Source organism: Macaca mulatta, chromosome 4 (assembly GCF_049350105.2).
Source record: "Macaca mulatta isolate MMU2019108-1 chromosome 4, T2T-MMU8v2.0, whole genome shotgun sequence".
Taxonomy (NCBI): domain Eukaryota; kingdom Metazoa; phylum Chordata; class Mammalia; order Primates; family Cercopithecidae; genus Macaca; species Macaca mulatta.
The window spans coordinates 143,125,430-143,142,224 of record NC_133409.1 but is presented as its reverse complement, the minus strand read 5'-3'; the positions used below and the strand labels follow the sequence as shown (position 1 = coordinate 143,142,224).

The 16,795-nt window shown below is 49.2% G+C and overlaps 1 protein-coding gene across 5 annotated transcripts in view; it reads left to right on the top strand.

Annotated features, from left to right (window-relative positions):
* The window catches only part of GLP1R (glucagon like peptide 1 receptor), a 39,081-nt gene that overhangs the window by 11,702 nt on the left and 10,584 nt on the right, over positions 1–16,795 (top strand). For all 5 annotated transcript variants that reach the window (XR_013416430.1, XM_028847603.2, XM_078000044.1 and 2 more), the window contains 4 exons: positions 5,598–5,716; positions 6,080–6,186; positions 12,406–12,559; positions 13,164–13,323. Coding sequence is in view for 4 of the 5 variants with exons in the window: in XM_028847603.2 (XP_028703436.1) it covers positions 5,598–5,716; positions 6,080–6,186; positions 12,406–12,559; positions 13,164–13,323 (540 nt within the window). In the remaining variant the exon portion in view is untranslated. The remainder of the gene's footprint in view (positions 1–5,597; positions 5,717–6,079; positions 6,187–12,405; positions 12,560–13,163; positions 13,324–16,795) is intronic.

The window sequence follows — 16,795 nt, the reverse complement described above, 5'->3', positions numbered from 1 at the left end:
TCAAGCTGCATAATTGCTGTCTGTGGCCTCTCCTGGAGCTTTCTTTGGCAAAGGTTGGCAGCGGGGGCTTCCCTGACCCCCACCCAGGTGTGTGGGAGCAGTTCTGAAGAAGGGGACAGTTCTGGAGCTTTCTTGGGCTGATCAAGGGAGTAGCCTGTGGAGAAACGTCACAGTGTGCCCTGGTGTCAGGGAGAAGGAAGGGGGTCCTGGCAGAAAACATGCTCAGTTGGCAATTTGGAGAGAATTTAATGTGGGACGGGGGTCCTTTTCAGAGGCTGGGCAAGGTAAAGGGACCAATAAGGCATATAAAGCACCAGGGACTACAACAATGGAAAGCTTGAGCACCCCTAGACCTGAGAAGTAAGGGGCAAGAATGGGGCTGGGGATCCCCATGACAGCTGGGCTACAATGGAAAAGCTACCAGCAGGGCTGTGGCCACAGAGGGGCAAAGTCACTGGCAGACCTCAAATCAAGGCAGGGAGGGAGCAGGGGAGAACACCTAGCATCTCTCTCCCTCCCTCTGCCCTTCCATCTTCTGCCAGTGCCTCCCACTGGCCCAACCCAGCAGAGGCCAGGGAAGCCGAGGGGTGCTGTCCCATGGCTCAGGCTTCTAGAGTTCAGAATGGAGCAGAGGAGTGGGTGATCTGAGAAAAAGCAAAAGTCAAAATAATCACCAGATCCTTGAGCTGGGTCATGTTAGGAGCTAGGGATGCCACTGAGACCTTAGAGGTGTGTGAGTGTGTGCGCTGGGGAGAAGGGGTAAACCCCTCCGTGGAGCTGAAGGTCGGCTCAGCAGCCCAAGTAGTGGTACTGAGGGAGGCCAGAGCCACCCCTTCTGCCAAGAGTGTGGCGCCATTAGGAAGTCTTCCAGGGACAGGTGGGACTGGGGCCAGACCTGAAAGAACAGGCAGATGCGGAAGGGAAAAGGAAGCTCCTCCAAGGAGCAAGGGTTCCAGGCAGCACCTTGGACATGGGGCCAGGCTACCGGCCTCGGAACTACACGGTGTCCTGGAGAAGCCAGCCAAGCCCTTGAATTCTGACCCCTCTAATTGAGAACTTGGGACTCAGGATCGTGCAGAGAGAGCAGGAGCAGATGAGTCAAAGACAGAAGATGTTCAAAGGAAATGACTGGCGCAAACGAGACCTGGAGGAGAAGGCTGAAGTGGGGCTTCAGAGAGCCTGTTGGCCGCCCGAGGACCCTTCAGCAGCCTCGCTTGCCCATAAATAGCTGATCTGCTGGTTACAAATCATTCCGGCCTCATTAGCTACACCCCCTCCTGATCCCTACCTGTTTGTTAGCTTAGTTCTAATTATATGAGAGTCATAAAATGCTTTAAAAATAACCTGTAACTCACAGTTCTTGGAAACTCTGGCAGGTGCCTCCCCTGAGTAATGTCGAGCCTGGGGGCTTTTACAACAGCCTGGGGTTGCCAAGCGGAGACTGGGCCCAAGCTTGTCCCCAGAGGAGTTCTGGCTGAAGTGGTGTCACAAGCTCCATCTCCAGTCTTAGTGAAGAAGTGCCCCTTCAAGAAACCGGCGTCGGGGAGGATGTTTCAAAGGTCTACTATGTACTGGGCACTTCACATGTTTTATCTTCTGGGAAGTCATAATGCTTCCCATTTTACAGATAAAGAAACTGAGGCCTGAGGATGTGAAGGGACATGCCCAACGTCCCACAGCTGGTTGAAGGCAGAATCAGGATTTGAACTTGGGTCTGTGTTGTTCAGAACCTGAGCTCCTTCTCCTAAGCCCTGATGCTCTACAGTACCCTTCACCCTGGCCCTGAGCTGATGCCTTCATTTCGAGCCTGGCCTTTGACCCTCATCTCACTCCCTTGGGGAGGCCCTGTGCCTGGCCTCTCTGAGTCTCAGCTTCTGCATCTGTAAAATGGGGCCCAGTAGTCCTTGCTGGCCACGTTGTTGCCAGGGTGCAGGAGCTAATGGATTCATGAGCAGCTCTCCATGGCCCTGAGTGCCAGCACCCACGTGGAAGGGCGGCTGTTAGCTTGATTACAGGCGCCGCATCAGCTTCCGGGAGGAGAAGTGTTTAATTGGGGGTTTTATTTCCAGCAGCAGGGTCTGGCTTAATGAAATATCCCTGGGCCTCCTGGCATGTGGCTGCTGGGCTGCCTCCCTGTGTTGACAAGCCTTGAGCCAAATCCCTGGCTGTGATTTACCAGCTCCTCCCAAGCCAGATAAAGCCTGGCTGATAAGTAGGGCTATGCCCTGACCCACCCCACCTCCAGCCAAGATGGGCATCTGGGGATCATGGGCCCAGCCAGGAACCAGCCTGGCTTTTAATATTTGATGCTAATGAAGGGTAATTGACAGATGCACTTGCACAGGCTTGCTGAGCGAGGGACACAGCGATCCTTTGACTCTGTGCCGGTAATGCACACATCTGTGCACACACCACCTCCCCACCCTCCCACCTGGCTCTGAACAGAGGGCACAGGAATGGTGCAGCTGCCGGGGGTCTGCACTGGCAAGAGGGCCTGCTGGCAGGAGACTGAATGTTGAGAAATCTGAGCCCAGAGGAAGGGCAGAGGAGAATGGCACATGCCACGTTCTTTCCTATTAACAGCAAGTTTGGCCGCTAATTTTAGGCCTCTGGAGGCAAAGAGCTGGGGGGTTTTAGTCTTGACTCTGCTACTTTCTAGTTGATGATCTTAGGAAAGTCACATGGCCACTCAGAGGCTCGGTTTCTTCATCTGTAAAATGGGACTAACCATTCCTACCTTGAAAGGTGGTTATAATGTCCAAAGGTGTCAGGTGTACAGTAGGTGTTCAAAAACTGGTTCTGTGAAGGCGCAGCCTACGGAAAGAGCGTATAAGGAGCATGTTGTGAGGGAACCTGCAACAAGGCAGTGCCTACTGTATGCCAGGTCCTGTGCCAGCTGTGGAAAGTGGTTCTTACTATCATCATATGGTTGCAGACTGAGTCCTGGGTATGTGGGTCTTTAGATGTTTTGTGTGCCAGCGGTTCCATGGCTGTGTCTTCTTTTCCCTGGCCCCTCAGCCTTCTTCCTTTCTCCCCATTCCCTCCCATCAAAGCAGGGTGCTAGAGCAGGCTCTGACAGCATCTCATTCTGCATGGAGTCAGCTCAGGTTCCCATCACTGCTTTTGGGGGTATTTACAGGAGAACACTGATTTTTCCTCATGTCAGAAGACTTGGCCCCAGTGAAGAATCTCAGGCATCCATGCAGCAGATAAGAGAGGCATCTGGGGGCTTGAGAGGGGCCCTTCACATTGCTAAAATCAGACCATGTGCCTCCCCTTCTCTGCCGTTGGGGATACGCCTGATTTTGTTCATAAATGCTTTTGAAGGGTATTGGAACACCATCGTTCCCACTGCTGTCAGTTTCACCATTAGATTTTCAGGTTTTTGTTTTTCTCCCAGGTGAAGTGTCTTTTAAAATGCAGGTTCTTCCAGAAGGAGTCATGCCACAAGCTGACTCGCCCCACTGGGTCACCAGATAATGTCTGTGTCTTGAAGAGGGACGTGGTTCAGGGTTTGTCTGGGAAAGGAGCTGGGAAGGAGGAGAAGAAAGAGCAGGGAGTCCTGGTGTCTGGGATCAGGGTTAGGGAAGGGCAAGGTCCATTGGCAGGCCTTGCTGACAGTGCTGTAAGAGGGCTGTCATCGGACTCTGCAGTAAAGTTGTCCCTGCCACATTTTTTGCTGGGGCGAAAAATAGAACCCCCAGACTAGATGGTTGCCCCTGTCCTGCACCCCTGAGGGTCAGGCCCTGGGGCTGCCATAGTCCCTATCTCTCTCTCTCTCTCTCACACACACACACACACACACACACACACCCACACACACACACACACACCCACTCTTTAATAAAGCCTCTTCTCAGGAGACCCAGTTCTTTTTTTTTTTTTTTTTTTTTTGAGACAGAGTCTCACTCTGTTGCCCAGGCTGGAGTGCAGTGGCTCGATCTTAACTCACTACAACCCTACAACCTCCGCCTCCCAAGTTCAAGTGATTTTTGTGCCTCGGCTTCCTGAGTATCTGGGACTACAGGAGTGCACCACCATACCCAGCTAATTTTTAGTATTTTTAGTAGAGATGGGGTTTCGCCGTGTTGCCCAGGCTGGTCTCGAACTCTAGAGCTCAGGCAATCCACCTGCCTCAGCCTCCCAAAATGCTAGGATTACAGGCATGAGCCACTGCGCCCAGCCAAGACCCAGTTTTGACTGCTGTCTCTCCACATGAACACTGACCAGTCACTACCCTCAGTGGGCCTCTGGTGTCTTCTCCCTTCTCTGTCCCTCATTCCCTCCTTCCTCCCACAGCTGGGAAAGCTGGTCTTTAAAAAATCTTCTAGACTTTTAGAATGTTGAACTCTTTTAAAGTTCGTCCTGCCTACAGCTTCCCTTCTTGGTCCCCCTGTGCTCCCTACAGGTCAATGTCCCCCACACCCTCTCACTGTGCCCTTTGTCCCAAGTTCATTGGCCCTGGTGTCAAACTTAAGTTCCCCTGCAGGGAGGCTAGGAATGAGGCATTTCCTCCTGGATGCAAATAAGCAGTGGCCTCTATCAGCCTCACATCAAACCTGAGGCCACAGGTCAGCCATCTCCCTGGTAGGTGGACATGGGGCATGGCGGGGGACAGCCTCTGCTGCGATGTGAATGGGCACAGGCCATGCCCCACCTCGCCTCTGCAGGGCCTGTGTTTGATCTCTGTTAGTTTCCATCTATGCTGTTCCTTTCTGAGGTCTTTTTTGTTTTTTTGTGTGTGTGAGTCTTGATTCTCTGAAGCCAGGGACGGTGCCACCATCCTCAGACAGGGGAGTTGCCTGAGGACAGGGGCTGGATCCTTCCCTCTCTCCAAGGGCTATCTCCATTTCCAACATATAATTAGAGTCTACATGAAGGTAGGAGCTGGGTCTTCCCCTTTTCTATGGGGGATCTCCAAAGGCCAAGGCTGCATATATCCATGAGGCTGTGTACTCCTTTTAGACCCGGAGGTCCTTGTAGGTAGGTCTGTGTCTCCTCCATCAGATTAGGACTTCTTATGGGCAGGGCTGTGTCTCTCTCTCTCTCTCTCAGATTGGTGCTCTGCCTCCCTTCCCTTCTCTTGGGAACTCAGTGTTAACCTTGTTCCCAGGGTCTGCTCTCCCCAAGGAGTGTGGGAGGGAGGTGGGTGCTGAGTCCTGAAAATCAGAAATAGCGAGTGACTGCTGCTGGTTGGTGCCAGACCTTGTCAGTAGTGTGATTTGAGGCTGAAGGCAGGGACACGGATGTGAGCTAAACTCGTCTCATCTCAAAGGCATGAATTCATTAAACTGTGTCCTAGGGTGGCTGAGAGGCAGGGCTGAGGGTGGAGCTGAGGAGCCCCTACCGTGGTGACCCCATCTTGTCCCTGGACCAACAGGGTATATGACAGGAGAGGAAGGTCCAGGTCTGTGTGTGTGTGTGTGTGTGTGTGTGTGTCTGTGTGTAAAGAAGGGAAAAGGATGTCACTAACTCAGAGTGGTCCATTCTGGGGGAGCAGGGATAGCCCTCAGGTTTGGGGAGGAAGGGGGGCATCTAGCACTGGGCAGGCTGCCCTATTCTGGGCTGAGGCTCAGGGCCAGGTCTCCCCACCCCAGTGCCGCAGGGCCACGTGTACCGGTTCTGCACAGCTGAAGGCCTCTGGCTGCAGAAGGACAACTCCAGCCTGCCCTGGAGGGACTTGTCGGAGTGTGAGGAGTCCAAGCGAGGGGAGAGAGTGAGTTGAGGCGGGGTTCTGAGCCAGGGGGCGGGGAGCTGTGTCTTGGCTTCACTGGAGCAAAAGCCCTTGGCTTTGGTGGGGGCATCTGCGGTCATTTCATCTATCCCCTTGCCTCTGGGGGCTTTGTACACCATGCTTTCTGGACAAAGGTGGTATGTATTCACCTCTCTGGCCTTGGAACGGGGCCCGAGATATCCAAGAACCATCGCCATAGGTTACGGTTATTCTCTTTCTTGGTCCCGGTATCCCTGGTGAGTCCTGACTTGGGTCCCAAACTCTGCCTCTGTCCCATGGGAAGGAAGGTTGTGGGAAGAGGGCCATGGGCTGCCCATGTACACTTATGTCCCCTGTGTGCCACAGAATTCCCCGGAGGAGCAGCTCCTGTCCCTCTACATCATCTACACGGTGGGCTACGCACTCTCCTTCTCTGCTCTGGTTATCGCCTCTGCGATCCTCCTTGGCTTCAGGTAAGGTAGCCCAGACCCCAGGAGGGGGCCGCTTCATCCTAACTCCCCCAGATAGAGGAATGAAGCAGCCCAACACCAAATCAAAGCAACAGTGCGGCACATTCTTCCTTCCCTTAAGAGCTCTCCAGAGAGCCCTGACCTTAGAATATGAGGTTGAAAACACAGGATATGATACTGTGTTCTTAGTCTAGTCTCCACTGTGTAAATGTGTGCATATGTACTGCAAAAAAGAACAAAAATACCACACATGCACCACCAACCTCAGAACTTTAACTGTCGGTGACGGGATTACAGAAAATCCCAGGAGATCTTCTCCAATGAACATATGGAACTTTAATAATCCAGAAGTCAGTATGATTTTAGAAAAGATCTTGGGGACTAGAGATCCTCCTCCCTTTGGGGCTTTTCAGCCCCAGTGGAAAAGTTCCTCCTTAGGTCTAACCTAGATGAGACGTTCCTTCCAAACTAGGAACTGGGAACAGAGTATCAGGTTCTTCCCACTCCTCTGTACTTGGTGGAGGTGGGCCTGGGGGACTGGGTTCAAAGAAGGGAGGAATTCTGAGAGAACGAGACCTCAGGACACCAGGCAGCAAGAGCAGGAGAGGTGGCATTCCCCCTCCCACCTTCAAGGCACCTGGCACAGTCCTGGGCACATGGTGCTCAATAAATGCATTCACTCAATGAATATTCTCCTCTTTTATTACAAATTATTCCAGTGATTCAAAAATGCAATGACTGACTGATATTATGATCACTCATGCATACACCATCCAGCCTAAGAAATAACACATCTCATAGTTACACTTCTCTGGGCAACCCTCTCTGATCACATCCCTCTCCCTGCCCTACGCCCCTCAGAGGTAAGCCCTGAATGTGCCTCTTTGAATTCCCAAACATTTCCTTGTACTTTTACCACATTTGTGAGTAGCTATAGAAATATATAGCAAGATTCTGTGTATTTTTAATAGTGTGTTGAACATACTTGTCTTAGTCTTTTCCTGCTGCTATAGCAAAATACCTTAGACTGGGTAATTTCTAAATAACAGAAATACATTCCTCATGGTTCTGAAGGCTGTGAAGTCCAAGATCAAGGCACCAGCAGATTCCATGTCTAGTAAGTGCTCATCCTGTCTTTCCAAGATGACACCTTCTCACTGTGTCCTCACATGGCAGAAGGGCAAATGGGTGAAAAACTCTCATAAACACCCTCAAGTCTCTTTGATAAGGTACTAATCCCATTCGTGAGGGCAGAGCCTTCATCAACCGAATCACCTAAAGGCCTCACCTTTTCATACTATTGCCTTGGGGACTAAGTTTCAACATGAATTTTGGAGTGACACAACATTCAAACCATAGCATTCTGCCCCTGGCCCCCCAATTCCTGTCCTTCTCACATACAAAATGCATTCATTTAATCCCAATGGCCCCAAAGTCTTAATTCATCCCAGCATTAACTGTAAAGTCTAAGTCCAAAGTCTCATCTAAATATCATTTAAACCAGGTACGGGTGAGACTCAAGGGATGATTCCTCCTGAAGGAAATTTCTCTCTAGCTGTGAACCTATGAAATCACCGAAGTTATGTGCTTCCAAAATGAAATGGTGGGGCAGGCATTCTTATTTCATAGGATGGACATTCTCATTTCAAAAGGGAGCAATAAGGGTTGGGTGTGGTGGCTCATGCCTGTAATCCTAGCTAATTGAGAGGCTAAGGTGGGAAGCCTGCTTGAGGCTAGAGATTGGAGACCAGCCTGAGCAACGTAAGAGACCATTAAATAAATACAATTGTTTATTTTTTATCTGAAACAAAATAAAGAATTAAAATTAATATCAAAAAAGGGAGAAATAGGAAGAAAGGGGTAACTGGTCCCAAGTAAATCCAGACTTAACAGGACAAACAAGATCAAATCTTAAAGCTTGAGAATAATCTTCTTTGATTCAGTGTCCTGCCTTCCTGATATAGAGGTGGGAGTTGAGTCCCCAAGTCTCCCCGAAGCCCCACTCCCACAGCTTTGCTGGATTCAGCTCATGTGGCAGCTCTCTCAGGCTGGAGTTGTGTGCTGGTGGCTCTACCAGTCTGGGGTCTTGGGAGAGAATCTTGTCCCCCATGACTCTGCTAGTCATTGCCCTAGTCAGGACTCTCTGTAGCGGCCCTGCCCCTGTGCCTTAACTACTATAGATTTATTAGAAATCTCCACTCTGCCCAGGCCCTGAGGCTCTCCAGGATATCCTTTGAAATCTAGGTCTTCCTGGATTTCAAAGAAGCAGCTATGTTCCCTATAGCTCTTGCACTCTGTGTGTGTAGAGTTAGCACCACATGGGCACTGCCAAGGTTTACTGCTATGTCCTCCAGAGGGATGGCCTGAGTTATACCTGGGCCCACTTGAACCACAGCTAGGGTGGCCAAGGAGCACTGCACCCCAGTGTAGGGAGCAGAGACAGGAGGTGGCCCTGGGCAGTGAGTTCCAATGTCTCACATTGTCCAGGGCTCCTCCCCCAAAACTGTTCTGCTCTCAAGACCCTGACATCTGTGCCTAAAGATCTCTGAAATGCATTCAGGGTAATTCTTCCACTTTCTGGATGAATGGCACCTGCCTTTCCTCTATCCATACTAAGCTTATTAAATGTTCACTTGGCCACACCCTTGGCATTGTCTCTTGAACATGCTTTTGCATTCTTTACAATATGACCAGACTGAGAATTTTCCAAATCGTTAAGTTCTTCTTCTCTTTTGATTATAAATTTCATCTTTCATTTCTCTCCTCCCACATTTTGCTATAAGCAGTCAAGAGAAGCCATGCTGTACCCTCAACACTTTGCTTAGAGATTTCTTCCACCAAATATTCTCTTTCATTGCTCGAAAGTCTTTTCTCCCACAAAACACTTGGATATAGACACAGTTCAGCCAAATTCTTTACCACTTTATAACAAAGATGGCCTTTCCTCCAGTTTCTAATGCAATGCTCCTCATTTCTATCTCAGACCTCGTCAGAATGGCCTTTACTGTTCATATTTCTACCATTATTATGTTCACAACCACTTAGATAATCTCTACAAAGATAGAAATTTTCTACATAGCTCTCATCTTCTTCTGAGCTCTCACCAGAATCACCTTGTATGGGCCATTTGTGGAAACATAGACTTTTTTCTAGCCCACCACCCAATTCCACAGCTACTTCTACGTTTTTAGGTATTTGTTTCACGGCTCCCCACTCTCGGTACCAATTTCTGTCTTAGTCTGTGTCTGCTGTTATAACAAAATACCTTAGACTTGGTAATTTTTGAATAATAGAAATTTATCTCTCGCAATTTAGAGGGTGGGAAGCCCAAGATCAAGGCACCAGCAGTTTGATGTTTAGTAAGGGCCTGCTCTCTGCTTCTGAGATGGTGTCTTCTCACTGTGTCCTCACATGGTGGGGAAGGAGTGAACACTATGCCCTCACATCACAGAAGGCAAAGGGCTCACAAACTCACATAGGCCTCTTTTACAAGGGCACTAATCCCATTCTTGAGAGCAGAGCCCTCATGATCTAATCATCTTCTGGAGGCTTCACCTCTTAATACTGTTATTGCATTAAGGATTAAGTTTTATCATGAATTTTGGAGGAACACAACATTCAAATCATAGAAATATTTTTCTGTAATTTTTTGGTCCAACATTATGTTTGTATGAGATTCATTCACATTGACACAAGTAGTCCTGTTTTGTGGATTTTTAACCACCATTCCATATTCCATTGTATAATAGAGCACAATTTATCTGTTAACCTTTTAATGGACATTTGAGTTGTTCTCTTTTTGTCTTTCTGAATTACAAATGTTGGTGCAATGTGCATTCTTACTTGTGTATTTCTCTGGGGCATATACCTAGGAGTAGAATTGCCAGGTCTGACTACCACCTGCTTTTACAATTTTACTAGGTATTGTTAAGTTGCTCTTCTCTTTGGTCACACCAGTTTACCCTCTCACCAGTAATAAAAGAGAGCTTCCTTTGTCTGGCCTTATCACCAATGTTTAGTGTTTTCAGACTTAATTGTTGCTAACCTGAAGTATCTGAAACTGCCTTATGATTTTAATTTGCATATTCCAGATTCCCAGAGAGATCAAGCATTTTTTTCATGATTTATTCTGTGAATTGCTTTTTCAGATCCTTTGCTTACTTTTCCATTGGCTTATTTGGATTTTTCTTTTCTATTTTACATATTCATTATATATTCTGGATACTAATCCAGAATTTACCCTCTCTTTAGTCCGTGGCTTATTTTTTCACTCATTTTATGGTGTTTTCCGCACAGTAGTTCTTCATTTTAATGGAATAAAGTTTATCAATTTAGTATTGATAAATAAAATTTATCAATAAAGATTTACCAATTGATAACAGTTAATTTTATTGATTGGTTTAAAATTATTCATTTTTTTCCGAAGAACAAATTGTGGACAGTCTTATTAAGAAGTCTTTCCTTGGCCGGGCACGGTGGTTCATGCCTGTAATCCCAGCACTTTGGGAGGCCAAGGCCGGTGGATCACGAGGTCAGGAGATCGAGACCATCCTGGCTAACATGGTGAAACCCCGTCTCCATTAAAAATACAAAAAAATTAGCTGGGCGTGGCGGCTGAGGCAGGAGAATGGCTTGAAACCGGGAGGTGGAGCTTGCAGTGAGCCAAGATCGCGTCACTGCACTCCAGCCTGGGCAACAGAGTGAGACTCTGTCTCAAAAAAAAAAAAGGAAAGAAAGAAAAAAAAAGAAATATTTCCTTACCCTAGTGTCATAAAGATGGCCACCTATATTTTCTGTAAGTTTCAGAGTTTTGCTCTTCCTTATGGTTCTTTGATCTGCTTGGAATTCATATTTGTGTATGATATAAATAAAGGATTTCATTTTTTTTTCTATATGTGGAATTAGCTGCCTGAGTACCATTTATTGATAGCCTTTCCTTCCCTGTTGATTTGCAATGACTGCCCTTCCATGTAGCAAGGCTCCATATACGAGTGGGTTGGTGTCAGTCACCTACAGTTTTTTTCTGTTAGGCTGTTTATCTTTCCCTATCCCGATACCACGGTGCCTTAACTACTGTAAATTTACTAGAAATCATATAGCAAAATCTCCTCCTCTGTGATTCTTTAGGAGTGTCTGGAATATTCTTAGCCCTGGCTCTTCTTTATAAGTTGTTAAAGTTCTACTTTAAAAATAAGTTAGAATTTTTATTAGTATGGAGAGACTTCACTCCTTTAAGATAGCGAGTCTTTCTATCTGTGAATGTGATGTGTCTGTCTCCCACTAATTTAAGTCTTCGCTAATGATTTCAAGCAAGGTTCATAAAATTCTCCATCGAGATCTTACCCATCTTCTGTTAGACTCATTTCAAGGCAGTTAATTTAAAATATTGCGAATAAATTATTTTCAAACATTTACTTTAAATTTTTTTAACACAGGCATATACAAACATGCTTATCAGCAACCTTGCTAAACTGTCTTATTAGTTCTAATAATTTGTAGATTTCTTCAATTTTCTATGAAGATAATCTATCATCTACAAATAAGAACCATTTTGTTTACTTCCAATTCTTGTACATTATTCCCTTGCCTTATTATTGTGGGCAGGATCTGTAGTTACAATGTTGACTAAAGCAATGATAACAGACGTCCTTATTTTGTTCCTGATTTCAAAGGAAATGCTCCCACAATTTCTCAGTTAGGATTGATATTTGCTCCTGGTTAAGTAAATAGCCTTTATCAGGTTAATAAATGCCCCTGTACTTTCATTTTGCTACACATTTTCACATGAAAGGATGTTAAAACTATCCAATAGTTTCTGAATTCCTACCAAGTGCCTAGTCCTGGTCTGCCTCTGTGAGGCATTTAAGATGTAGGCCCTGTCATGAAGAAGCAATGTTCCCGTTGGGGAAACTGATCCTCATGCATAAATCTCTTCAGTTATGCATGACTTTGTGTAAGAGAAGATGCTGCAGAGAGAAGGATAGAATGTGGATGGGAGGAGGGGGCAGTGACCACACAGCGGAAGCCTTCATGGAGAGGCAGGATTTGAGTTGGACAGAGGATTTTCACGATGATGGGGAATAAGGGTATTCACAGGAGATGACACACGCACAGTCCCAGGGCCGGAAACATGACTGATGTGTGTGTTAGCTTGAGAACTTGGGGTTGTAGAGCAGAACTGTTGGCTGCCTTGCCAGGGAAGGGCCCTGATTTCTCCTTCAGACACCTGCACTGCACCCGGAACTACATCCACCTGAACCTGTTTGCATCCTTCATCCTGCGAGCATTGTCCGTCTTCATCAAGGACGCAGCCCTCAAGTGGATGTACAGCACGGCCGCCCAGCAGCACCAGTGGGATGGGCTCCTCTCCTACCAGGTGTGTGGTGCATCCAGGATCACTTTGGGAGCGATAGGTGGTTGGAGGATGCCTGCCTCTGCCACCCTAGCCAGACCTGGGACAGGGGAAGGCAAGAGCTGACCAGTCCTGGCCCTTTGGGAGCCCCTAGTCTGATGGGAGAGGCAGTTCACCTTGGGACCCTCCAGTCTGCTGAGAGAGGCAGTCTACCTTGGGGAGCCCCCAGTTTAAGGGAGGAGACACTGCCCTAGGGAATTCTCAGTCTGACACAAATGAGTAGTCTTTGGAGACACACTTGGGTTTGAATCCCAGCTCTGTCACTTACTATCTGTACACTTTTAGGCAAGTCCCTTACTTCTCTGAGGCTGAGAAATAAGTGAGAAGCCACTTACTTCTCTCACCTGCGGAGGGGGGGGGGATAATATAACTTTCTTCCAATCAGGATAATGAGGATTCGATGAGCTAAAGCAGATAAAGTCCCTAGCACTATCCCTAGCCGGAGATGTGAGCTGTCTCCTCCTGCATTAACCATGGCAGGATAGTGGCTGGAGCAGGATGGGGAATAGTATCAAGAGAGGCAGAGGGCAGAGCTGCTGTCCCCACAACACCCTTCCTCTACCCCCAGGACTCTCTGGGCTGCCGCGTGGTGTTTCTGCTCATGCAATACTGTGTGGCGGCCAATTACTACTGGCTCTTGGTGGAGGGCGTGTACCTGTACACACTGCTGGCCTTCTCGGTCTTCTCTGAGCAACGAATCTTCAGGCTGTATGTGAGCGTAGGCTGGGGTAAGGCCCACCGTCACCCACCCCGAACCTGTGGTATGGGGGTGGGAGACTTTGGCCCCTCTTCTAACTTGGTACTTGGAATGCACTGCTGAGCAAGGGGCAGGGCCCACTGGGTAGCCCCCTTCCTGGGCACAGGACCTGCTGCCCGTGGGCTGTTAAGATGCTGTAGGGGGTTATGGTCCTTCCCTCCTCTGCATAACTATCCTCCCTTAATGGAAGCCTCCACCCCATGTGGCCAAACACCACCCTCTACCACTATCATGCATACCATTGGAGGTATGCACTGTCCTCTTAAGACCACATGGGGACATAAGTTCACACCCAGTCCTGAGCAGCCCGAGGACCTGAGGGAAATGGTGAGTCCTGGGCCTCAAGGTGGGGAGGGGATCAAGAGGTCAGGGCGATGGCTCGGGGGAGCCTGCTGGTGCTCTGTCATGATGGTGGAGAGGAGGGCTCACAGGAGAGCCAGGTACGGTGGGGCAGCGGGACCAGAGGCCAGCCAAGGAGAGGGGGGACGGCGGATGTGCCTGGAGCCCAGCTGGAAATGTTCTAGCCAAAAAAGTTTGCCAAGAACCATTGTGTCTTTTTTTTTGCTGGAACATTTCTGGTTGTGCTTCTGCCTCTCACCACGTGGGATTGTAATGAGGGGCAGTGTTGGGGTTGGGCAGGGGGCTGGGATCCCCTTCACCCCTGGGAAAACATGCAACAGGCCTTTCTGGAGGGGGCCACGGTGCCCAGAGGATAGGCCCTGCCCTGTGCCCTCCCTAATCTGTCATTGAATCCATGGTAGTTTTCCTGTTCCACACCATCCCCCACCCTGCTTGCCACTCCTTTATTCACTCCTCCTTCCTCATGAGCCCACCTCATGCTGCTCTGACCATGGCTGCCACTGTCACTGACCTCCAGGGACTTTCCAGCTGAGACACATCCAGACTCCTCTTCCCTGACTGGTTCTGCCCCCGGGCCTTTGCAAGGCTGTTCTCCATGCAGGAATGTTCAGGGAGCAGCCTTCCCACACCAGGGGGTCCACTGCCTCTTCAGGAAGGTCCCTCAGGCCACTGGCCCTCGAGGTTCTGTGCCCTCCACCCTCTCAAGCTCTCCATCCCCTGTCCTTGCACTTCATTTGTTGTTACTGGTGTTCCTCAGCCACTCTGCTCTGTGCAGCCCCCCACCGGGAGAAGAGTAGCCTGAGATTTTAATGTGACCAGTGTTTTGAGGGCACCAAGGCCCAGAGCTGGCAGGGCCTTACAGGCAGAGCAGGCCCTGGAACCCAAGCCTCCTGACTCCCAGGTTCTGGGCCTGTGGCCATCATGCCCTGTTCTCTTGCCTGGACTGTGTCCCTTCAGTTCCCTGCAGCACCCCTGAGAAGGCTCGGGCCTCTGCACAGGTGGGCAGGTAGGCCTGGCTCCTGCTCACAGATCCCTGCTCTCACCTTCCTCCTCCTCCCCCAGGACCCAGTACCTTCCTTGGCCTTTTCTCCCCAAGGCTTCTTCCTCCTGCTAGAGCAGGTGGAGAGCCCTGCAGCTCACTAGGGGTTGGGGAGGAGGGAGGCCATTGAGGTCAGCTCAGGGAAGGCTGTCTTCAGGGTGGGGGACGGTGTCTGTCCATTCTAGGAAATAGCATCAGCGCTGTTAGTGCCTGTCACCATGGCGACCCGAGGGCAGGAACAATCAAGGGACGTGTGTGATGTGTGCAGAGGAGCGGGGGTGGCTGGTTGGAGTTTGGTGGGGACACACTGCCCTAGAGGTCTCTGAGTGGGAGATGGGGGAGGGAGTGCCAAGTCCTTTTCCTAGCACCTCACACCCCAGCTCAGGGCTCGGGATCTGTGGGAGCACAAGGGCAAGACCCAGAGGATACTCTGCTCCAATCAGAATACCTTTTTCTTGAGGAATTGTGGTGGGGGGAGACGGAGAGAGATTCACAGGTTACTAGGAGCTTGGACCTGATGCCAGGAGGCCTTGCCCAAGCTGGGATACTTGGGAAACAACTTTTAGCTTCGTGTGCAAGTAGAAGAATTGAAATTAGGACTCTGACACAGTTGGAGAGGTCCCCCAAAGGGCATGGCAGCTTCTGCTGCAGTCCCCAGGCAGTTGGGGGCCTGTAGAAATCCACACGGAGGCTGTGCAGGAGGGAGGCCGGTGATGGATGAGGGAATCATTACTTCCCGGAGCCAGTTCTGTGTGTCTTAATTTGAGCTTTTTTCTCCAACCTGTCTTGCTCGTTTTCTAAATGGGAGAAAGATGAAGCCAGCAGGGAGTACGTAATGTTTGCTTGCGGCAGGGCTTTCGTGGCTGTGTTTTTTGAAAAGGCCTTGTTAAGGAAATGCTGACGATGAGTGAAACTTGCCAGGTCTGGCTGATAACATGGGTGAGTGCCCTGATCCTGGAAGGAGGGAGGTCTCAGAGAGAAGGGACAGCAGGGGGCGGGGGATGCCCAGAAGGAAGCTTCTGCATGTGTATGTGGTTCAGGAAATCGGCATGCTCTTGCCTAGAGAAGTTTCCTTCCCTCATTGGTGTATTGACTCACCCATCATTCATTCCATTCTCACTGCTCATCTTCTATGTGGCAGTCCCGTGCCATGTGCTGGGGCCTTTGGAGATCATCCCGTTCCTTGTCCAGTCTCATAAAGGCCTGTTACTAAAGCACCTTGGATGCTGAGAGGTCTGATTTGTGTAGAAATAAATGGGCCAGGAGAGAGAGAGCTGACGAAGAATGCTGGTCAGCTTGGGGCTCCTTTGCTTCCTCCATCTCTCCCTGCATCATCAAGCACAGTAGATCTGGGCACACAAACTGCTTAGTAGCTGCTGTTGAGTGGACACTGATGTGCTAAAGATATAGACAATCGTGACAGGAAAGGCTCTGAAGTGGTTCGGTCCTGGAAATGTGCTCCCGGCAGAGATTCCCCAAAGCCACACGTGCACACTCATGGTCCACCCACCACACCCTCACACACACGTGTCTACATGCCTTAATATGTACACACTTACCTATCTCAGACACATCAACACTGAGGGAGCCACCAGTGGAGCATGGAGAGAGCCAGTGCAGAAGGCCACTGAGTGGACATGGGATTGCAGCCCTGCATTCGAGCCCCACCTGTGCCCTTCTGAGCCCCTGATCCATCTCCTCATCTGTCATGTGAGGAAGGACAATCCAATTTTAAATCAACCAACACAGATTGAGCTCTCAGGGTGAGCTGGGCATTGAGGCTCTGAAGGTGAGTGAGGCCTGGGCTCTACCCTCAAGGAACTGGGAACCAGTTGTATTAATTTTCTGTTGCTACAGAACGATTAACCCTGAAACTTAGCTGCTTAAAACAACTAACCATTGTTATATCACAGTTCCTGTGGCCTAGAATCTTGATTCAGTTTAGCTGGGTACCTTGTGGCTCAGGATCTCAGAGAGAAAACTCTCTAGGCAAGAGCATGTGGATTTCCTGAGCCACATACACATACAGTAGCTTCCTTCTGGC